At 37.8% G+C, this 24048-nt stretch overlaps 2 protein-coding genes across 3 annotated transcripts in view; both read left to right on the top strand.

Moving 5' to 3' along the window:
- kremen1 (kringle containing transmembrane protein 1) overlaps positions 1 to 16674 on the top strand; it is a 78032-nt gene extending 61358 nt beyond the window's left edge. The window contains exons 4-9 of one of the 2 annotated variants that reach the window (XM_032579469.1): positions 5417 to 5541; positions 7213 to 7366; positions 8502 to 8834; positions 11851 to 12048; positions 12596 to 12680; positions 14236 to 16674. In XM_032579469.1, coding sequence (XP_032435360.1) covers positions 5417 to 5541; positions 7213 to 7366; positions 8502 to 8834; positions 11851 to 12048; positions 12596 to 12680; positions 14236 to 14395 — 1055 coding nt within the window. In that variant the 3' untranslated portion in view covers positions 14396 to 16674. Of the gene's footprint in view, positions 1 to 5416; positions 5542 to 7212; positions 7367 to 8501; positions 8835 to 11850; positions 12091 to 12595; positions 12681 to 14235 lie in introns of both variants that reach the window. The other variant, XM_032579468.1, reaches the window with a different exon arrangement.
- Positions 16675 to 19258: 2584 nt separating this feature from the next.
- Positions 19259 to 23755, top strand: coq5 (coenzyme Q5, methyltransferase). The gene is made up of 7 exons (XM_032579470.1): positions 19259 to 19489; positions 20446 to 20595; positions 20676 to 20894; positions 21035 to 21141; positions 21963 to 22051; positions 22182 to 22293; positions 23359 to 23755. The coding sequence occupies exons 1-7, from the start codon at positions 19288 to 19290 to the stop codon at positions 23458 to 23460; spliced, it is 981 nt and encodes a 326-aa protein (XP_032435361.1). The 5' UTR covers positions 19259 to 19287; the 3' UTR covers positions 23461 to 23755.
- Positions 23756 to 24048: the final 293 nt, after the last annotated feature.

The raw sequence follows: 24048 nt of genomic DNA, 5'->3' as shown, positions 1-24048 counted from the left end.
AGTCTTTCAACCTAACTGCTGCTCTCTAGTGTAAACACTAATGACGTTTGGATTGGATGTTAATGAAGCAGTGATGCAACTAAAATGATCATTTTTAATTTTTCACACTGGTTATTTTTCTCTATTTTGTCTATTTAGTTTGCTTTCTTTTCACCCTTAAGTCAAACAAAAACTAAATTGGATTCTGTTATACTACACTGACTTCTATCAAAAGGCGCTTGGAGGTTAAACACTGCTACAGATGAAAAATAATAAAAATAATAATAATGTGTTTTGCTTTGCAAAGCTGCCAGAATGTAAAGCATGTGAAACAGTACAGAGAAAAGTAGTCTTTTGCTTTGTCTCATCATGCCTGCATTTATTTTCTCTGGAGGTTTTGTCTCTGGCAGCCTCAGCGATTGCAAAATCCTCAGGTGTTGGACTTCTCTTAAGGCTGTGCTGCTCCTCCGCTGGTATGTTTTTGAAATTAATAGAAACTGCTCAGGACCATTTGTCTGTGTTAGCAATACGTCGTCGTGGCTTGTAAAAATTTGCAGCATCGTATTAAGTGTGCCTGTTAGATGCAAATAGTGTGCAGCTAGAAACAAGGACGTTCTTATAAGAACTGGAAGACATGGAGGAGTTTAAAATGTTTTTTAAGTTACGATACAAAAAGGACACTTTGTTTTTGTAACCAATTCTCTGTTTTCAAAAAAAAAAAGAAGATGATTTAAGTTTTTTTGTTGTTTCTTTTTGTTTTAGTTTTTAATTTGAATGAAAAGAAACTAAAAGGTTGCTTGTCTTGTCAGACACTATTTGGTTGAAACTTTTTTTAGTGACCTCATTTCAAGAGCATCACTTTGAAAAGTGGAAATTATGCCATTATGTTAAAAGAACATGGATTTTAACATAATGTTAGAAGGATTTTGCACTGTAAAAATTCTTAATCTTTCTTTATTAGAATAACATTTTTTAAAATGTCTGCAAATACATACACATATCGTTTCTTCATTCTTCTTTTATTTCCTCTAAAGTCAAATTGTTTGTTGTTTCACCCAACTTTGGACAATAAAGCTAATTCCGATAAAGAAAAAATAATGGTTACAAACGATATGTTGTTTGTAATCACAACTCAGATCTCACACATGTACTAAAGATGTGTTATAAATTATAACACTCATCTGGATTGAATTTCAGCTTTTTAAGCACCTATAAGAATAAAAATCACCCAATTCTAGATCAAATGTTTGTTTTGGGTGTTAGATTTTTACAATCTGAGGAAATATTAATTCAATTCTGTTACCTGTTGAACAGTTATATGTAATTTTGGCTAAATGTAAATGTGTTTTAAAATAATTAATCTTCCATACTTAGATGTGCTGAACCAACAAAGTAAAATTACCGAATCGACTTAAGAGAGCAGAAGAAAAATGTTCATTTATTATTTCGTGAAGGTAATTACTCATTATGGAAACCTCGTGCCATCACATACACGTTAAAGCCCCCAGGGGAGATTTCATCTCTGATCTGTGTGGGTGCTGCCAATCAGCCTCCTTAAGCTGACCTTTCATGTTCCCACGCCCAGAACTGCTCAGGCAGAAACTCACAGACTCACAGTGGTTTCTTGCTGAAGAAAATCAGAAAGAAAAGCTAGTAGGACTTTTAATATTTGTTTAGAGCAAGTAAAACAGTTTATACATTGATTTGATTCTATACTTAATTAGCTTACTTTGTTAGTTTTTTTTTAGTTGCTAAAAGTGTTCTTGTTCTTGAATTTTCCTGTTCTGTAGATGGAGTGGACTAATATAGGCTTCTTATCAAGTTAGCTGACAATACCTGATTACAAAAGCATTAAAATTCACCACAGCAACTTATTTTTATTAGTATTTTGGATATTGTATAGACAAAAAAGAAACAGGTTATAAATATTTAGGAAGCATTGTGAGAATAGCTCACGGCTAACGTTAGCCGCTAATGTTAACTTTAGATTTCAAGCTTTCTATCAAGGTAAATTAAAGTAGTATTTACATAAGTCTAGTTGATACGTAACTATACATTGAACATAGATTTTTTTAAAATACAGTTTCAGATTTATTAAAAATATTGCTACCATTTTGTTAAAATGTAAAAAACTGCATTTTCGATTTATTTTCAGCATTCAAAGCAAATTAGAATAAGACAAATACTACATCTGGTCTGAATTTGAACAAAAACATTAACTATTTTTGTAAACATAAAAAATGAAGTCTTAGAATCTCATTTCAGCCTCACGACAGTATTATATAGTTCCTTCCGTCTTGTGAGGGGGATGTCATTAACACGTCATTTAATTACTTAAGACAAAGGGATTTTGAATGCTTTTTACTAATTTGTTGTAAATGTTCCTTTTTTTGGATAAATAAATCAAAAACCATAAGACATAAAGATTTCTCCCAGTTATTGTTCAGAGTGGAAAAAGAAACATACTCATAAACAACATTAAAGCCTTTCTTTATGGATTTGTTGACTTTCGGTTTATGTTTTAACTCCCGAAGGACACTTTCTTGATTTATTACATTCAGTAAAGCACAAGAAAGACAATTCCAAGTAATCAAGTTGTTTGAAATGGAGAAAAATAACCATGTTTAAAAATCAATCACTGCTTGTCTTTGTAGTCTTCTTGGCTGGAACAAATTGTGATCTTGGCTTTTGAACTGAATCCCTGCAGCACTCCAATGACCTAATATTTGACCTCATGTTCACTGCCTTGCCTCATCTTGAACACTGTGTTGTGAAGATCAAGCAGAAAGCCATAACTGTGTCAATTTAATATAATTAGAGACAACCTCTAAATGTGTTTTTGGAGTTTTCTGTCTTTGCTTTTAACCCTCCAGATGTCGTAGGAATTTCAGATTTTCTTCCCATAATAACACGTTTGTCGCCTCAGCTCATCAACCTGCTTGCATGAACTCGCTGCCAGTGCCTGCTGCAAAATGTTTGATGTTTCAAGCTATGTGTTTTCTTCTTCTCTTTACCACTCTTATGTTTTTGGGGGGTTCTTGACCGAGGAACATATATCTGAGGTTAGGCACACTGCGTTTCTGTGCAGAAAGGTAAACAAACCAAGCTGTGAGTGTAAGATTCCAATTGAACCCCTATCCTGCTGCGATCTCCAAAGGTTTTCACAGGTCTGGATTGGAGCTCCTTGTGTTTCCTCCATTTCTCCCCTTTGGCTCATTAAAGCCCAAATTCCACCAGCAGCTTTGAAGTGTGTTAAACATTTTTGTGTTTTTTTTTCTAAGTGGATATTTGTGCTTGTTGAGTCTGCAGCACAGATGTCTGTGATGGTTGTTTTCTCCAGAAGTTTTGAGGCAGGACAACTTTTGGGATAAAGACGGGTAAAAGCGTCGCAAGATCCACGTAAAATCCAAAGCTGCTCCGGCGTGATACGATTCCACCTGCTGCTCAACGGCGCGAAGTGAGACGAGACGAGGACAAAGAACGATAAATTGACTGCAGTCTGAAATCTTCATCTCAAAGCAGAGTGAAAAAAAAAGATTATTTCTGCCTTTAATCTGAGTTGCTGAGCCCTGCAGTAGCAGTTTTCCCCCCACTTTGCTTTTCATAAGGCATCACTGAAGTGCCTTGCTTGGAGGGAGGTTGCTGGTTTCCAGCCAGGTGTTTATCTCTGCTCCCGCGGTGCACACTCCTCAGGGGTCAATCCAGTGCATACCTGAGCAACAGATAATAAAAAAACTGCTTCCCCAGCTCTCTTTGCTCTCTGTATGAAACACTGAAAACCTCAAACACTCTCATTACTTTTTTATTTCCGTTTAACCTGTCATATAATCCAGCTCCTAACTAAAGCAGTGTGTTCCTTCGTGTCACAGTAAATGACCCAAGCAACCGTATTTACCCTCCTCTGAAGCTGTGGCTTGGCTGGAGCTCAAAAAAACAACAAAAAAAAGAATGCTGCACATGATTTATTGCTTGTGCGACAGAGTTAGATGACTTTGTCTTCAAATGCTGAGTCATTTGTCAAACAAAGTGCGTTGGAAGACCAAATAACGGTCACTTTGCGGCCAACAATTGAGAATGTGTCTGTTTCGTGTCGTTTCTCCTTGTACCCACCAGTCTGTGGCGGAATCTTAAACATGTCACACTTTTCTTTCTGAAAAGCCTTTGTGCTTAATTCCTTCATAAACAGAAAGAATTTGTAGAATCTCACTGGGAATGGCAGCGAGCATTCGTGCCAGCTGAAAAGTTAACACTGGCACCAGCATCATAGACCCAAACTGTGTGTGGGTGGTCTTTATCAAGGTCAGTTCGACGCAAGATGTTTTGACTGCAGCGAGGTTGTAAATATTTAATCCAAATTTATGGTCTGTCCATGATGCTTTTGTTTGCATATTATCAGTACGTTCCAAAACAGAACCAGGACAGCACAGTGAAAATGTTTCTCGTTGGTGCTGGCTGCCGTCAGCGGCTCTGTTTGTTATTTCGACGACTGCTGCCGAGAGTCTCGGTTCTGGGACAATGCAGCATCGGGGGACGAACAGCCCTGCAGTCTCCGGATTGTCAAACTTTGCATCCAGAGACTAAGATGTTGTTACTGCACCAAAAACAAACGTTCCTCTGTTTGATATCCAACTTGTGATCAAAAAAATCCCTTGATATGTAACAGCAATATATATCTCTCGGCTTTCAAGTTTGCATTCTAGTTGTGTCCTAAAGCGTGATTGACAGTCTTTGCTCATGTCTTGTCCATCTTTGTTTTAATGAGGTCTTCTGCGCTCTGTAGAAGGATGATACCCTTCCTAAGGAAAAGGGTTTTTTTTCTTGCTTCCCATGGAAATAGCTTTCAATTTGTGAATGCATTACTGTTTGTCAAATTTGCTGGACTTCACAATGCTGCAGTAAAACACAAGAAAGCCAATTTATATGAAAAACAAATCATAAATGGGACATGGACTGCCAGAGGCTTTATTGGCTCTTCCTGAGCTATTATGCTGAATTTAAAGGCTTTGGAGTGTGTAATCACTTTGCTAGATTTAAAGAGATAGTATTTGAGATGGGACTCCATTTAGTAAATATACTGTGGATTAAAGGAGGCAAACAGATAAAACTACAGAGCTGTGATATAAAAATGTTCCATCTCTTACCTACATCTGTTTGGTCAGGATGGGGGGAAACAGCTTATAGAGAATGAAAGACAGTAAATACAACTATTCATACATCTTTGCACCTCTCCAGACTCATTCTCTTTTTGCATAGTTTTCCAGAACGCTAATAACAAGAAGTGCAAACAGTTATTTATTCAATAACTGACTAATTTGAATGAAGTGTTTTTGTATTTAATTCTGACCTTGTACAATGTTAAGTTAAGTGTTCAATAAATTCCATAAAAATAACCCCAATCTCCTAATGTCCTTTTCACCCTCCTCCCGTCTCTCTGCAGTGCCTGGGAATCTGGGCTGCTTCAAAGACACCGGTCATCCTCCGACTCTTCCTGGAGTCCATGACATCTCCAACAAACTCACAATCCAGACCTGCATCAACTTCTGTCGAAGTCAGAAATACTCGGTGAGATTTACCATGATGTCATAGTACGCTGAAAGAAACGAAAACGTGCAACTTCAAAGACAAAAAAACCCCACCTTCTTTTTATCCACCTGTTGGATTAAATACCGTCCAGAAAACTGTCCATATTGCACTTAAATTAGTCTTCAGCTCAGTTTTAAAGTGAATGATGGTTCGTTTTGTTGTCATTTGAATGACCTCATTATTCAGCCATCAAACATGCCGCCTCAAACCACTCTGTGGATGACAAATTATCCCAATAATTAGGCCTGATAGCAGGAAATTAATGGCTGTTAGCCCACTGAACACTTCCTCTGCAAGGCTTTTTTCATTTTTTCATCACAATTGTTGCCACCACAGACTGCGCCAGGTGTTGATTTTCTGTCCCAGCAGATCAGCCCCAGCTCCGTCCACAATGACAGACACAGATGAGTCTTTTTCACCTGTTAGCTATGCACATGAAGCAGAAAGAGGCTACTGGTTTTAGTTTTATTGTTATTGTCCTTGACAAACAATAACTACTGGAGAATCTAGAGCCCACATAACTTTTGGAGTGAGGCATAAATGAGGCATAAATCTGTCTTTCCCTGACTTCATTTTACGGCTTGTGTGGAGAGCAGAGACTGAATGAATTCCTGTTTCATGACACAAAACATGGAGGGTGGGAAATGTTTCCCGTACCTTCAATTCACCAAATTCATCTCAGCCCAGAAATTGGAACAATGGTGTCTTTTTCGAATGAAAGACTGATTCTTTGGAGAACAAGCGTTCCCAGTGTCTGGGAGGACGTTTAGGGATGAAGCTTTTAGTGCCATATTCCAAATCTTTAAGGAGCTAATTATCATTAACTTTTGTTTTTATGGTAAAAGCTGTTTGAGTTACTCCCTTCACATTATGCGCACTTTACACCTTACAAAAGTATTCAAACCCCTAAACCTTTTCCCATTTCGTCATTTTGCAAACGCAAACATTTATGTATTTCAGTGGATTTTCTTTTTTTGATGGATCAATGTAAGAAAAAATTTACAGTTAATTGTAAAAAGGAAGGATGCTGATATAAGCTCTTCAAAATAACTAAAATACTTAAAACTGTGGCATGAATTCATATTCAAACTTCCCAAGTTAATAGTGTGTAGAAGAGCCTTTTGCTGCAATTAATGCTGCAGATCTTTTGGGGTATGCCTCGCTTTGCACATATGAAGACTAAAATTTCTGTCTAATCTTCACAAAAAAAGTTTAAGTTCAGTTAGATTTGATGAAGAGTGCAGCTGGGCGATACAAAAAAAAATTATGTAGAGGTGATTTTATTTGTCAATATCAGCTCACATTTTTCCAACGCATTTTTACCTGTGATGTTTGCAGCTGTAAATTGGGAAAATGTGAAAAGATTAAGGGATGAAAATACTGTTTGCTAATCCATACAAATTAAGTGTAAACAGCAATGAAAATAAATGTGATTTTTGATATTTGAAAGACCACAGAAAGTCAACAGTCTGTGGTGTATTTCAGTATATTTTCAGCATTTTTTCCCCAAAAGCTGAGAATATCTCATTGTGTTGCTTCTCAGTCAGCAGACTTGAGACCCTGAAGGGTTTGTCTCCGTGTCTCTCTTGACAAATTGATTTCAAATGAAAATCACTGACTAGAGTTTGTTCCAAACTTTCTGTTTTGCAGCTTGCCGGCATGGAGTCAGGTTATGCCTGTTTCTGTGGCAACGAAGCAGACCTGCAAGACCATGTGGAATCGTCCAGCATGGAGTGTAACCATGTTTGCTTCGGCGATCACACTCAGCCCTGCGGAGGAGACGGCTGGATCATCGTCTTTGACGGTAAACGCCACTGAGGCATTTTTCTCATCCCTGTGCTTCAGTTTGGTGGAAAAATTAAGTTCTTAGGGGAAAGTTTGACAAAACTGTATGGTGAAAACTTTGCAGCAATTTCTGTGAGCCTAAAACATAGCACCCAGTGCCTGCTTGATATTACGTGGGCCTAATAAATTTAGATTTTCCACATGTCACTGTTGCAGTGTGCCATGAATATTCATATCTATTTTATTCATTATTTACATATTTGTGAAATACATAATGGCTACAGCAGGATGGAATAGAATAGAATAGAATTTGCTCTTGCAGAGGGGAATTAGCAGACAAAAACAACACACAGGGATAAAATTTGGGCTCTAAACAATCAACAATGCAACAAGTTGAATAACAACATAAAGTGTCAGCTGTAGAATGCAGGGTCAACCTTTTCTTTTATTGAATTTGTCTGCATTGACAATAACTGCAAACAGTTTTGTTCGACTGGTGCAATGACAAGAGGCACAGGTGGTATGAGATTCTCACAGTATGATAAGTTTGATTAAAATGCAACAGTTTCAGCAAATCACAGTATTTACACAAAGATTTAAAATAAACCAATTTCTTTCATTTAAAGCTGATGAGCAACAACTATTCCTACTATTGCTAAAGTAATAGAATATATTGACTTATATAGTCAATATATTCTTATATATATTGACTTATAAGTCAATAGAATATATTGACTTATGATTCCTCCAGGAATCATAAGTCAATATATGATATATGACTTATGATTCCTGGAGGAATCATATATTCACTTACTACATCATAAGTAGTTGTTTGTTAAATCCTCAAATAAATCAGTAAAGTCTGAAATTATAATGTAATTCAACTCATGTCTGCCTGCAGCTTTAGCTGCCAGCCTAAGAAAATTTATGTTGTAATAAAAAAAATTTCATCAGGATTAGAACTGCTATTAAATTATTTACCTATATAAAACCTTATACATCACGTTGATTTAAAAAAAAAAATCCAATGCTGTGCTGCCTTCTGAGTACCTGTAAGTAACTGTTATCAGTTCATACCTGAGTTTATTTCAGGATCACACCAACTTTCCAAAAGCATTCATCTCTGACCGTGTTTCGTCTCCTCCTGCCCTCAGTCCGGGTTGGCGCCTGTGGCGGGAACTACACGTCCCCCGCTGGCGTGATCTACTCCCCCGACTTCCCTGACAAATACGCGGCCAGCCGCGTTTGCTACTGGACCATCCAGGTCCCCGGATCCTACGCCATCCTCCTCAACTTCACCTTCTTTGACATCTCCGACCAGACCGACATGGTGGAGCTTCTGGATGGCTACACCAGGGAGGTGGTTGCCCGTTTCGACTGGCGCAGCCCGCCGAGGGGGCTGGTGAACATCACAGGAGACTTTGTTATTCTGTACTTCTTCTCAGATCGCACCAATCAGGCTCATGGCTTTGCTCTTTTGTACCAAGGTAAGATTAATGAACAACCATTACTACTGCATCCTGTAAGCCTACTACACTGTGTGTGCTGACTTGATAGTATTTTGTTCAGCAGTTTTAGTTAAGTTATCTCCTGTTAGGTCTGATGCTCATGAGGTACAACTATCAGTCATTTACCTTACAAATCTGCCTTTTATGAAAGACCAGCTGAAAGAAAAACATTGCTAAGGTAAAGCCATATTAGTTTACTTTGAAGTATACCACAAACACATAATGTCTAAAGTCAAACATATTGAATCTTTGTGATTTGGTTAAATTTAAAACTGCAGTTTTGGTTTGAGGTCGGTCACAAAATTGTCATATGTTCTGTGGCAGGAAGATGGGTTATAAGTCAATTTAAAAATCAAAGATTCCATCCTGAAAGAAAAGTATGTGTGTGTATCTGAATGTGAAGAGTGGCTTCATGGAACTGGTTAAATGTTGAATTGAAACAATGTAAAGACATAACTCAGTTTAAAATAAGATATGTTAAATCATGAAATATATTAAATGAAGCTAACTATTTTCTCAAAAAGGATGTTGGAGGTTTTATGTTTGATTGAAACAAATGGTTTGAGTTATGTTATCCAGCTGTAAAAAAAGAAGCTCTGTTTTTTATTATTGATCATTTTATGTTATATGTAAATATATTTCAAATTTCCTGTTTTGTAAATGAATAACGTGCAAAAAGTAACACATATACAAGAAAGTTGGCAGGATCAAATAAGTTTATACTTCTACCTAACTCATTTTCAAGTAAATAGTTATTTAAATATATATCATGGTTTATGAATTGTGATTAACTAAACTAAACTAAATTAAATTAAACCAAACTAAATCATATTGGCATCATCATATTGTGGGGACATGTTTTTTCTCAGTAGGTACAGAGAAACAAGATAATGGTTTTAGAATGGCCCAGTCAAAGTTTGGTTCTAAATACAACTGAGAATCTGTGGAAAGATTTGAAAGTTCCAGTTCACACATGCTGCCCATCCAACCTGACTGTGTTTAAACTCTTCTACAAAGTATTGGCTCATAGGAATAAGAACGCACTCCACAGTTTTCAGATCTTACATGTGAAAATGTTGAAACCATGTTGTTTTTCTCTTCCATTTTGAAGTTTTGAACCACCTCATGCTGGTCTACGACATAAAATTGCAATAAATATATTGGCATTCATTGTTGTAACATGACACAAGGTGAAAAAGTTCAAGTTCTTCGAAACCTTTCGCAAGGCGCTGTAGATCTCTCTTCGCAGCTGCAGATGATCCTGCGTATCTGGATAAATTTGTTTTTCCAAGGAACTTGCTCCATTGTCAGCAGGCTGCTTGGCTTTTCCAGAGTTTGCTCCCTGCTGAACCTCAAAGCAAATATGTTGGACAACTATGTACATAGTACTGTCAGTGCACCTTCTTATAATCCAATTTTGCTGTGAAGCACAGCTGGGAAAACTGCAGTGAATTTAAAGCCACATGTTTTTTTTCCCAGACTGCCCTGCTGTGTTTTACACAATTTTAATATTGTGTAAATTTTCCCCTAATTTCTAAAGGGATGCGTAAATTGTAAGATGATATAACAAGGTATAGGTGACATTTAATCTTACAGGCTGACACAGAGCGATGCAGTCTGCTCCTGCTCCTCCTTCTCTGTCGCTATTTATATTCCTGTCATTTTTCTGTCTCGGTGGAATTACACTGAAACAATATCAGAAGGTCAGAATCTCCTGACCTCTTCACAGGCATGGTTCTTGTTTTCTTTGAGGCGTCGTGTAGCCAAGAAATAGAGATGCAATGCAGGAAAAGGTCACCACGTAGAGTCACTGCTTCTGTTTTGAAAGGCTGAAAGCAAACTTTACATCGATACAGTAGGTGAACAGAACAAGGAGCCAAGCCGAGGGAGAAGAAAGATCACAGAGTTTGATTATCGCCACTAAATCTGTTCTGTATCTCCATGGTGGCAGGCTGGGAGGCTGGGCTGTAATTTCAGGGTAAACACTCTCAGATGAGGATGGTGGTACATTTCAGCTGTGACTGGGTTTGAAGCATGCCATTTGGCCTGCAAATGGGAAACATGTGGGATGTTCCGGGAACATCACAGTCAGGTCGAGCGATTATGTGAAAAGTAGGAAAAATATCCCACGCTGCTTTCGAATCCGACCACCATTCATGGAGGATAGAAACAAGGCGGGATAGAGAAGTCTTTACTTATGGTTCCTGATCTTTAATGAAGACTATTTGGTGAGCTGTTGACTTCATGAGAGTATCATCATATTCATCAATACATTATCAGTTTGAGGTACATTTATTTGAAATAGCATTGGTAAAGACATGTATGCATATTACATACAGAATAAACAGATTTTAATTTTAAAGGTTTTCTACAAGAATAACTGCATCAAATTTAAAACAACATAATATTTGGTATTAAAAAGCAGAAACATGCAAGTTCTCCTGAAACAAATCTAATTAAATTACAACTAATGATGAATAAATAAAGTGCAGGCTAAAAATATAAACTTAAACTTCTCATTTTTAACTGACACTTTACTAAATCAGCATGTACAGTTGCAGTCAAAAGTTTAAATACATTCAACCTACTTATTACCTAAATTTTAACCATTTATTTGAACAATTTCTTTTTTACAGGTTGTAATAATAATAATAATAATAATAATAATAATAATAATAATAATAATAATAATAATAATAACTACTTAACCAATTCTTTATCCATTTTCAGAAGTTATTTGACTTGTCCATGTGGGCAGCTGCCAATTTTAGGCAAATTTTGAAGACACTGATCAGCCTCACAACTATGAATTAGTGTTGAAAATCATGTTAGCACTAAATATTCACTCCTCCCTTTGCTGTATAATTTGACATCATCCTCCAAGTCATCAATTAATTTTGGGATTAGCTCATTCTCAAGAGGAGAATTTAACATTTAAACCTGCTGGTAGATGGTTTTAAAAAGCATATTAATTTTCACGTTTGTGTCTGTGCAGCTCTCAGAAGGCAGGACACCAGGACCACAATTCCCAGAGGCTCGGATGAAAAAGAAAGCAAACACGCCTCCAGCACGTTGGGCCCTCAGCTGTCTAGCAGCGTCACTGAGGGATCCAACAGCACCGCCAACGGACGGACCTCGCACATCCTCTACGTGATCACGTCCAGCCCCGGCAAACCCGAGCACAACATGCCAGGTCAGTGGGCTGGACGCGGCGAGACCACCGGCCACAGCGCTAGTATGTTAACACCCCACCATACTCAAATCTAAGCATGAACTCTTATCCCTCTGAAACTGTTCAGATCAACATTTTTTTCCGCAGAATTGCTTCTACATGTTCAGACCAAGTGTGACTCTAACTGAAAGTGCTTTTTCTACCTGACAATCACTCAGAAGTGAAGTAACTTTGAATTTCCCCAATGTTCCCAACCAGACGTTTTGTCAAGGCAAAGCGCGGGCGTCCTGTGCTTTGCTGATTCCTGCAAACATTCCTCTCCCAGAGTCCCACATGCTTTGCCTCATCCAACTACCTTGTGTTTTCCTCAGCCAGAGGAGAACAGATGTGCGCTGATAATGTGTCACCATTTCTTGACAATTTGCTGGCTGAACACTGCAAACAGGTGTGCCAGCAGCGCTCAAATAGCTCTTCGCTTGCTAATCTTTCCAGTATGCTTGGGTTTGTTTTTGTTACTGTGACAGGATGTTTGATGTCTTGTTACTGAGTCGCTCCCTTTTTTCTGCAGTGTGGACCATCTACGCTCTGGCTGCTCTGCTCATACTGACGGTGGTGGCGATGGTGGCCAAGCTGCTGCTCCACGTCACGGTCAAGTAAGTATGACGATATTAGAACCGAGAGCCACCAAGCGACAAATGTTAAACCTTTCATCTGTGATATTTCACTGCATTCCTGACATGACATTTGCCGATTTCAAACCTCAGAGTGTAAAAAGTTATATTTACACAAAAAGTAGTTCCCAAAAGGTGAAGCATTCTGTGGAATCAAGCTTCAAAAGTAATTTCTCTTTACCATGATGCCTTTCTAAATATTAAAATCCTACTAAGGGAAAACTGATGAAACACTCTTTAGGAGCACTTTAAGCGTACAGCAGTTCAGACGGAACTTTACTGAGCAGAAAATTTAACTATTTTAGATCAATTACAAACTGCAGCAGCTAAAAATCTGCTGCTAAATAAAAATGTAAATTGTACAGAAAAGAACAGGATATTTACTGTATATGAAATATTAGCAATACATCACCTGCTTTCACAAACAAAAAGACCAAAATGAGTAGCTTGCAACAACGTCCAACAACAAACCATTGTAAGTCCATGTTCAGTTACAGAATAAACACAGTTAAATCCATCACCTTGAGCAAATTTAAAAAGTGGTCTGACTCACTGTATCATCTTTTGCTTCCTAAATCATAAAACGCGACTAGTTGTATGAATCTATTTTAATAATGTGTTTGTTTGTCAATTTTTTTTGTTGTTGATTTTATTGACAAAAATTTGTAATCTATTATGGGCAGCAAAAACCAGTAGTTCTAATGCATGAAATATGTCTCATCATCCAGGGCGACATTCTGTTATGGTGCAGTACAAACACTAAAAAAAAAAATGAATAAAGAGTTTGCGCGTCACAAGTTTTGTATTGCATACGGCAACTCCAGTCAATGTGGACTTTCTTTGTGTCTGATTTCTGTGTTGCAAACAGTGTGAACAGAATTAAACTAAAGACCTGACTAACAATTTCGATGTGTGAATCACCGATTCCTCATTTAAAGGCTTTAGGAATCTGGGCAGCATTTAATCGTCTCCAGCTCAAAATGTTCTGTTTTTACTGGTCAAATCTGAACTGCGTAAAGAACAGAGGTTCTTTGAAATTCAGTTTTATTGCAGAGGATTAAAATAAATAAATAAATAAATAAATAAATAAATAAATGATTGAAACTGCCTCAATTATTTTGTAATTTGAAACATTTAAATTGGACAAAAATAAATGAGCAAAAAAAAAAAAACTGAATAAATTTGCAAGGTGATAAATACTTTTTCACACCAGGATCATTATATTTTTTTCTATTAGCCCCTTATTTCAATGAATTCCTTACTTTACATAATTTTAACTGTTAGTATTGTAGATTTTTGATATCAAAATTACCAAAGGTGGGCGATTAAAGATCCAGTCTGAAGGATGTAGTGCCATCTAGTGGCTTAAATTGTGAACTCCAGTTGACCAGCAGACAGCTGCAAATATTAGAGAAAGATTTAACAAACTGTCAAAAATTCACATTAATAACAAGTACTAGAGTGTTTTCTGTACTTGCTCTAAGTTTAGTTTTCTTTTTTGCTTTTTGTTTCATCTCCCGCTTATTTTTTCCTCCAGGACGCCGAACATCCCGACAGTCAGTGGCTCAGACAGCTGCAGCCAGAGCACAGTGTCCTCCGAGCCATGGATCATCCTGTACCGGCCCTCCACCATCTCCCTCTTCAAGAAGAAGCTAAAGAACCACCATGGGGACCTCAGCCCTCTAGTGGGCCACTAATGCTGCTGCTGCTGCTGCTCTCCACCTTTATCGCCATCCACAAATACTCTGCTCAAGGGCCGTCGGATGACATGGCTCTGAGACAGTGAAATCCAACGAGGCGCTTCACTAATAAGCAAACGACTGAGTGACTAATGGCAACTGACTCAGTGACTGCAGCTTAAATGGCCTTTTGGCCAAAACAAAATAAAAGACAAGGCACTCTCATTCCTCTTGGCACCAAAGAAGGAGGGTCACACAGGGGCATAAGGGGCCACAGTGACAGAGAGGAGAGCTAAAAGACTGGATGGAAGAAGATCTAGAGGCTCTTCACACGTAAGAGGCCATTTTCATCCATCATAGCCGTCCTCAGCAATCAGCATACCTCTAAAATCCCTCCAGACTGCAGCTTTATCAGTGAAAACTCACACCCAAACACCTGCAGTCAAAGCTTAACAGTTTCACGTAAACTCCTAACTGCCTCATACAGAAGAACATTTGCTGTCAAAAGCCAGAGTTGTTTCCCTCCAAAGACTTGTATATGTTTGTCTTTTCTATTCTGTTTGCAAATGCTAATCTTGAGTTTCTTTCTTTTTCTCCTTGATGTGTTTGACATGATAACCTGGGTATATGAGGAGAGGAAATGAATAGTTCACTGAGATATCACAACACTTTAGGTGCTGATCAGAGTGAAGGAGAGCTCCCTCACCCACCTTTTGCTCCAACGTTTGGGTGGAGAGAAGAAGTGACAAGAAGGTTTGGGATTTGTTTTCTCCCTGACAAGCTGCCAGTTTGGGAGTCTTGGGAAGATCTGGGGGCTTGTTTTTCCCGCTTGGGCTGTGGGTGGGAGTCTTTCCGGTTTCATGGTGTTCAAGTGCCTTAAGGATCTCCTCTTCCCCTGCATCAGATTCCACACATCTGTTTCTGTCTTTATATCGACCAGGAACCCTCACAGACTTCAGAACTGATGCAGATATGAGGAGTGAGATTCCCAAGAAAGGATTTCTCTTTGGAAAAAATACCAGATCTTGTGTGTGAGGGGAAGTAGATCCGCCGCCATCAGGAAAGCAACTCTTCATAAAAACGTATATTTTGTTTAATTTGTGTGCTCTTACTTGTAGTCTTGGACATTTACTGAACATATTGTTCGCATTAACTCTTTGTCTTTTGATTACAGGAGAAATGGGGTGAATATTGTTGTATATCCTATAATTCATTGTGGAAACAGAGATATTTATGACCACTCTTTGATTTTATTGTCTCAGCAAACCATTCGAGAGACCCATCTGCTTTTATTTTAAACGTTCTCATTTGGCGAGCTCAAAAGTGGAACGCTTAGGCAGCATTAAAGTGTCTTGAGAACGGTACACTCAGAAAGTGCTCAGCGGTGCCACCCACAAGCCGACGTTACGTTTGCAGCTGTGACATATTAACCACTTCAGAAAGGTCAGAATCTACTATTGTGCCATCAGCAGTTGGTTTTTCTTGCGTAGGGTTATAACGCTTGAGGTGGTTTCTTCACTCAATGCACTTGGTTTTGCTCGTACTTACAAAACAAAACGGTACTTATCCTGGCTTGCATTTAGATTATGGTGAAAATGAACCAAAATGACCTGATCAACAACCTGAGCACTTGAAGCAATGAGCAGATTCCTGCAGGATCTGAATCAATTAAAAAAGAATAATGCATCGCTGTCTCCCAATTAGAAATTTGTAAAAAAAAAAAATTTAAAAAGTGACTCAATGCTGTCTTCTGCTCATCTGCTCAGCTGCAGTCATTGCATTGCAGACGCCCCTGGGTCTGCAGTGTTCAGAGCTGACCATGCGTGGAGAGGAGTGGGACGGGGAAATTAATGCGCTTTCAAATCAAGCACAAGCTAACCAAATGTGACAGTCGGTATCTAACAAGGGTATATTTGTTTGGCTAGCCTGGTGAATTATGCAAACTCCCGACTTCTGTCCCGTCCTCCAGTCGGTCGGAAAATTCCACGCTACGTCTCTTTCGGAGTACTCAAAAATGTCCGCATTTCCCCCCCTTCAGATTGTTGCGAATGTCCTGAAGAGCTCAATGACATGAAAACAATAGCATAGGCCCTGTGGGAAGCTGTCACAAGGGGCCAAAATGTTGTTTTCATGAAATTGTAAATAGCGAAATATAGTGAAATGTTAATTTATACAGTAAATTATTGTTATTTTGTATGTGAATGGGATATAATCTATCTTTTGTATAAGTGAAGTATCTTTGTAGTTTTATTTAATGTGTCCTGGTTGTAAATAAACACTGTATGCATGTTTCTTAAGGCTGACTTGTGTCTGTTTCTTTTTCTGCTCCATCACGATGATAAAACAGGCCTCATATCATCACCAGATTCAGCGTCAGTTACTGAGAAGCATATGGGCCACAAATATCAGATCAAGCAAATCCCATTCCCTCGCAATCCATTTAAAGTCTGTTCTGAAAAAAAAAGCAAAACTGAACATCTTTTTTCCTTTATTGGATCAGGGCTTCATCGCTTGCAGGTTTGGGCATCTGCTCCACCTTCTTAAGTTTCTTTTCCTTTTTACTTTTTCATGAAGCTAGATACTTATCAGACATGTGCAATGATCACACACACCCATCACGCATGGAGGATTTGGAGAAGCATGTGTGACCTGTTGGTTTTCCTCTGGGGTGAGGTGAAGCATGCGTGTTTTGGATGGATCAGCAGGAGTCCAGCTTTATAATTTGAGGACCAAAAAAAGAAAAAACGAAAACACAGGAGGATGTGGGATAAGCTGGCACTCTGGAGATGATTTCTTAATTCATAAAATGTGTTGCTATATGCAGTTTTTTTAAAGTTTGCTAACTTTTCACTAGAGTTGAGTTTGTTTTTGAAAAACATGTTTCTGTTGGTGCTCTATAAAACTTTGTAGTCAAATTTCCACTGACAGGATGCTCCAAGTCAGCTTTATTTAGATAGCAATAACTTCAGATCTGATCAGAACACTCTTATAAAACAGATTTTTAATCAGTGTTGATTTTCTTGGTTAAATTAAAAATTGACTGTAAATATTACAGTAAAACATATGTATCTTGCTATGTCACACAGTGAGGAGGATGAAATGGAGGTAAAACATCTCCTAAGCTCCCACATGGAAAACTGCATTTAAAAGGTCCATCTTTGAGTCAACAGGTCTCCATAGCAACCATTAGATACTTCTCCTACATGCCAATCAGGAGAAAGTACTTGTTGGCATGATGAGTGTAACAATGTGGAGTTTATATCAAAAAGTTGATTTATTTCAGCAGCTAAATTCAAGTGAGACACAGCTAACAGCTCAGGCAAGCACATTTAAGATGAGAAATTTACCTTAGATAAACAACAACAACAAAAATATTTTCCATACAGAGGTGCAGACTTAATTAAAGTGTCTTTAGTGCCATCCCGAAGATTGTTATTTTGAAAAGGTGCTTTTAATCTGATGTACTTGTTTTGGGATTTAATCCGATGAGACTTTTCTGTTCAGTTAGTTTCCAAACTAGGAGCTTTGAGCTGGGAATGATGTCACATCCAAGATGAGTCAGAAAACTGTGTTTTTAAGGTTGCTGTTGTTTTTAAGTTTCCAGTAAAAGCCATAGAAGTTGATAATATATTTCTCTCCATTTTATGTCTTGAAACACCAAAGGGACTTGGTCACAAGGAGATATTTTACAATGCCGTCAGAACTGCTAAAAGGGGATTTATACTGGCAATAATCACAACATTCTGTATTCACAGCAGGGGGGGGGGGGGGGATTCTTGTTTTTCCAACTAGGTACTTGCGAAATCCAACGTCCGGGTACAAAGGCATCACACCAAAAGAATGAGTCAGTTTCTGGTAAAGTAAATCATCATGTGCAAAACATTTGCAAAGGGACCTCATCACCACTTGTAGGTATAGTGGAGGATCTGTAATGCTGTGGGGCTGTTTCTCTTTTGAATAATACTCCCATTAGCTGAAAAAAATATTATCTGATCCAAAAGATATAGCTAAACCATCTCAGTTCACAGACCTACATCCTATAAGAAACTTGTATGGTGCCTCACAGTCCTAAGCATCTGCAGAAATGGCCATCTGTTGGAAAACAAAATCCTCTTACCCCCTCTAATGGTGGCAGAATGAAAGAGCTATCTTTGTAACTCAGCTCTACAATAAAACAGTTGTTTGCATTTGTTTCTAAAGCAGTCAGAGCCTATCTCGACTGCAGTCTTTGATTTAGAAATTTTAAGCGGAGCTTTCTCATCACTTCTTTGTGTCTCCTGTAAAAAGCCAGAGCCTGCAGCTCCCCTGTGGTCAGCCTTCCCAAAGCCGGGGAAAAGACTCCGCTGTAAGCGGATCCCTCTGAATCCAAGACGACAAGTAATTTAGGGAACAATGAGACAAAAGGAGGCAGTGTCTGGTTACTGCAGGGATAGGAAAGTGAGAAGAAAGGGGGACAAAAGCTGCCCCTTTTTGCACTCAAGAGAACTGGAGTCAGGGAGATTTGCAGAAGTTCCTCTTCTCTGAGATATTAGTCAAATATGCTTTGGGAAAAAAAGAAAATACTGCTTATCTAATTAGACACTGGAAATTTGCAATGTTTGTCATTTGTGGTAAATATATTATAAAACATACAGTATATACTTGTTTGTAGTAAGTGTTCCGCCAAGGGGTGGCATCTCTGTTGTTCTAACTGGAAGCTCTGCCCTCCTCTGTAGGAACTGAGTGTTCAGCCATCTCTGTATGTTACCACGATTGACTCAAGGTTTTAGTGAATCAACGTTAAACCACCTGATAAGGATTTAACATTTCACTGCAGTTCTACAGATGGCCGGTAGAGAGCAGCAGCAATCCATCTTCACCTGCGGCCTTTTCATCAGAGGAAGAAGAGCCAGGTTGCGCAACTTGGCAACATGGCGGCGTCCGTAAGGCTGTTGGTCCGTCGACTGGCTCGCCTTTCCCACAAAAAAATTACTTCTTCAGCTGCTACTGTTTCATGCCGCCCAGGCTGCTGTTTGGGCCCGTCTTCCTCTCGCTGCATTAGCGACACAGCAGAGGACAGAAGCACACACTTCGGGTTTGAAAAGGTGCCCGAGGCAGAAAAGGCGAAGAGAGGTAAGTCGGTGAAGACAGGACGACCGCTCACAGAAGTCCGTTAGAAATCCTGTTGTTTATAGCTTTTCACCCTATTTCTTCTCTCGTGGTAAACCTGTAGGAAGAGTTCATTAGTGTTTTTTGAATCTGGAGGATTTGTTTGAAAATTCGGCTCATAATTTAGCATTATGATTATACTTTAATTATCTTTACAATTTTAAACTTGCTCTCTGGTGCTCAGTCCAGTACCTGAACCAGGATTAACACACGGAATATCATATTAACTGCAAATATGTAATCTACCATCATATTTACTAAATACAAGATAACCAAGTTAAAATTGTTTATATTTACAGAGTACTTGCTATTAAACTCAGTTAAATTATCCCAGCACTCAATTGACTGACTGGTTATGCTTAATGAAAAGTACCTAAGCAAACAAAACACAGGGTATTATGATCATATTCATATGCAGAAGGCAAGACATTTATAGAATAACCGTCACAACAGAAAGGTCAGATGGCCTACCAACTTTATTTAATAAAGTACTTTAAAATGATAAGAGCTGAAACAAAAAGTAGCATGTAACTGCAAACTCTCCAACCCTCCTCCTAAAAAAACAGATATGATGTAAGAATGATAAAAGATTTAAACATGTTTAATGAGCTTTCAATAGGAAATGTTTGACTGAACATTTCTGTGGTTTTAAAATAGCAACTTAAATTTAAGTTCTTGATTAAAGCTCATTCCTATGGAAAAAAAAGAAATAGAATGTAATGCAAAAGGCAGATTATTAGTTCTTACATTTAGATGTTTTTTCTTCCTAACTTCTTCTTTAGCCTTGGCTCTGACACTTTGCTCATTATGATTAGCTAGCATGGTAATATGGCAAAACTCTCCATAATCTGTATTTTTTTATTTATTTAGTTGCTGAAGCTTTTACTGTAACAGTTTGTCCTTTTTGTTTTTAATTTCAGTCTACAAGGTGTTTGAGAATGTGGCGCAGAAATATGACGTCATGAATGATGCCATGAGCCTTGGCGTCCATCGGCTGTGGAAGGACATGCTGCTGCACGTTATGCACCCGCAGCCTGGTGCTCGGCTCCTCGATGTGGCCGGAGGAACAGGTAGACACAAGTTAGCTGATCATCCAGCTGAATTCTCCCCTGGCATCATATTTGCATCATGTACCTTTATCCACCCCCAGGCGATATTTCTTTTCGTTTCCTGGACTATATTTTGTATCAGCAAGAGAGACGGAAGCGCCGAGCAGCGGCTTCCAGCCAGACCCCATCATGGCAGGACATTTCTGACAAGTATCCCACTGAGGACAGACCCCAGGAGTCCAGGGCTGTCGTTTGTGACATCAACAAGGAGATGCTGAAAGTGGGCAAACAGAGAGCAGACAGCATGGGCATCACATCTGGTAGGCTTCAGACCAGTGCAGGTGTTGAGTTGGTGTGATTTCTGTAAAAGAAGATCAGAATTTAAATAAAAGGTAGCACTGTGAAAGACTCACTTCAGCTGATCAAAAGCTGCTGTTTGTTGATTGCCTCTGTGTACCAGGGCTGTCATGGGTGGTGGGAGATGCAGAGGAGCTGCCCTTTGATGATGACCAGTTTGATATTTACACCATTGCCTTTGGCATTCGAAACGTCACTCATATCGATCAGGTAACTGAGAAAATTATGAAAACCTAGAGAAATTGCACTCAATAATTCTACTTTAAACACACAAGAGTACAGTCTATTAGTTAAAAACAGGTTTGTAGATTCATTTGACCTATTGTTCATGGCAAATTTTAAACCAAGTGAAAATTGAAAGATTAAAATTGACTTTTTTTTTTTAGGGAAAATGTTATCAGATGTGATCTATATGCTGTGTTTTACAGCTGGTACTTAATACCTTTGTCATATTAAGTTTTGATTTGCTATGAAATAAAGCAGCTTCTAGTTTATGTCATATATATCTACCTTTTTTTGCAGGAACTATTTCTCAATCTCAATTCAGTTTCAATTTCCTATTTATTTTGCATCTCTAAACAATATGAAGAGACAGTTTGGGGGCAGTCACTGTTTTGAGTAAAACTTGTATTCTACAAAAATTTGTATTCTTATTCTGGGGTATATCGTCCTTTTTGAGCTTTATTGAATAAATGCTACTTATATGCACATTCTTAGAAAATCGGAATTTGCTTTTAGCATTTTCCACGTTTGAGGTGTGGAAAAAATCTAAATGCATAGAAAAATGTTTACAGATTATATTCCTCAATCCTCTGTCAATTTTTTATTTGTTTTATAAGATATTGATTGTAACTAACCAAATAGAAACTTTTAGTTTTAGCCAGCTTATTTATGGAATTATTTTTTTGAGTTCCTGACAAAGAACGCTTATATAAATGCACATTCATTTTATAAAACAGATTTTATAAAAAGCTAACAAATGTTATTTATCCTGATAAATAACTTGTTAATTTATTTATTATTGTTTGTAGACCCTTCAAGAGGCTCTGCGTGTCTTGAAGCCCGGTGGAAGATTCATGTGCTTAGAGTTCAGCAAAGTCACCAATCCTGTTCTTGCAAAGTAAGTCGCATTGTAAAATGTAACGCTGTGTATGATTGGATGGGGCTGGATGTTTGAACCATTTGAAGGATTTAGAGCTTAATTCCTTTTGAGCTGAAATGAAAACGTTCATCTTCTTTTCACTTTTCAGACTTTACGATGTGTACAGCTTCCAGGTGATCCCAGTTTTAGGAGAGGTGATCGCTGGAGACTGGAAGTCATATCAGTATTTGGTGGAGAGCATTCGCAAGTTCCCTGATCAGGTAAAAAAACTGTCCATTTCTTTTAGATTTATATTTCCTGTATGGTTATCTTAAGGTATTTAGGTGACTCTTATCAACATTTTAAAAAAGATTATCCTATATTTTACTAGTATTTGCTGCTCATACTTATTTTGTGAACTTGTAGTGTTGAGACCGATGAGTAAAGACTAAAACTATGACATAAAGAAAGGTAATGTTTTTTATCTAAGGAGGATATTTGACCATTTATCTCAGGTTTGCATAATAATTAATTGACAAGATATTAAATGAGTAGAGCAAACTTAGATTATTTATTGATGTATTTTAAATGGGTTTTTTTAAGCTTTGTAGTACGTTTTCCACTCTGTTAATAAAACTGAGGGAACAAATCACATATACTGAATAACATATGCATTTGAAAGCATAAGTTTACATACACCGAATTGTTTCCTCACTGTTTCTTGTTTTAGGTCAGTTGGAATTGCCAAAATAATTTAAATTTGCTAAATACCACAATAATGAGAGAGAGAAAATTTCAAATTTATTGATTAATGACTTAAAAATCAGAAGTTTACATACAGACTAATTCAATGAGGGAAGACCAAATGATGATGTAATTGTTATGGAAACTTTGGAGTTCATTAAGGCAGAGCTCTGTGTAAACTTCTGGTTTGAAATATAATTCTATTTCTGTGTTGTGGCAACACTGAAGAGAACAAACCTCCAGGTTTGCTGTCATTTATTGAAATATAGTCTTGGATTTGGCTTTGACACATTGACTGTAGTTCATTTTAAGAGAGAAGGAAATGTTTCTGTTTTGTCTTTTCCTGAACACTGGAAGCACCATCATGGCCACATTCCCACTAGTACATTTTAAAGTCAGAGTTTGTTCTCTGAAAGAAAAAATATGTTTGCAAATTAAGAAGAAACATCATGTTGGAAATGTTTACTTTTATAAGATCAGAAAAACTTGCTTCAAAGACTGCTGCTGAAGGAGTTCCAAAGTTAAGCTTAACCGCAGTTCAACTCAGAAACTTTACAGCATGTCACTTTGTGGATTCTCCTTTTAATCCTTCTCTTTTGCAGGAGGAGTTCAAAGGAATGATTGAAGATACAGGTTTCTTCTGTGTGCAGTACTTCAACTTCACAGGTGGAGTAGTGGCTCTTCACTCAGGTTTCAAGCTGTGAGCTGCACTCTAAATGCCTCCCATAGGAATACAAAAAAGAAAACTGTCAAAGCTGATGTGTCACGGACTGATTTCAGACACGAAGCCTCAGAGGCTCTCAGCAGATTCTGCTGCATAATGACAGAAAGGCAGAGGTCAGTGGTTGTTATTTATTTACATATGTGGAAAGCGGTTTTTGTGTTTGCACTTATGGTTGTTCAGATAACTCCACACTGAAGTTTGTTTTCACTGCCTCTGCTGTACAAAAATATTTTTGCAACAGTCTCATTTGAATAAATAAAACCTTAAGTAACTCATTTCAGTATTTGAATTTGTCATTCATATATAATAGTTTTCTTATTTTGCTCCAATTTAGACATTTATGAGATTCTCACTATTTCATAACTAAGTAAAAATATAATTGGAGTTTTTTATTAAATTTATAATTACACATGAGGTATGATTTAATTAATGTGAAAAGCCAAGATTCAGCTTCATAGAATTAGAAAAATGCATTTGACCAATAAAATGATTTCAGTAGCAAAAGATTTTACCTGAACAATCATAGGAAAAACTGTGTTGCTGACATCTTGCAAAATGGGGATAAACT

This window comes from Xiphophorus hellerii, chromosome 12 (assembly GCF_003331165.1).
Source record: "Xiphophorus hellerii strain 12219 chromosome 12, Xiphophorus_hellerii-4.1, whole genome shotgun sequence".
Taxonomy (NCBI): domain Eukaryota; kingdom Metazoa; phylum Chordata; class Actinopteri; order Cyprinodontiformes; family Poeciliidae; genus Xiphophorus; species Xiphophorus hellerii.
This window is presented reverse-complemented; position numbering and strand designations above follow the sequence as displayed.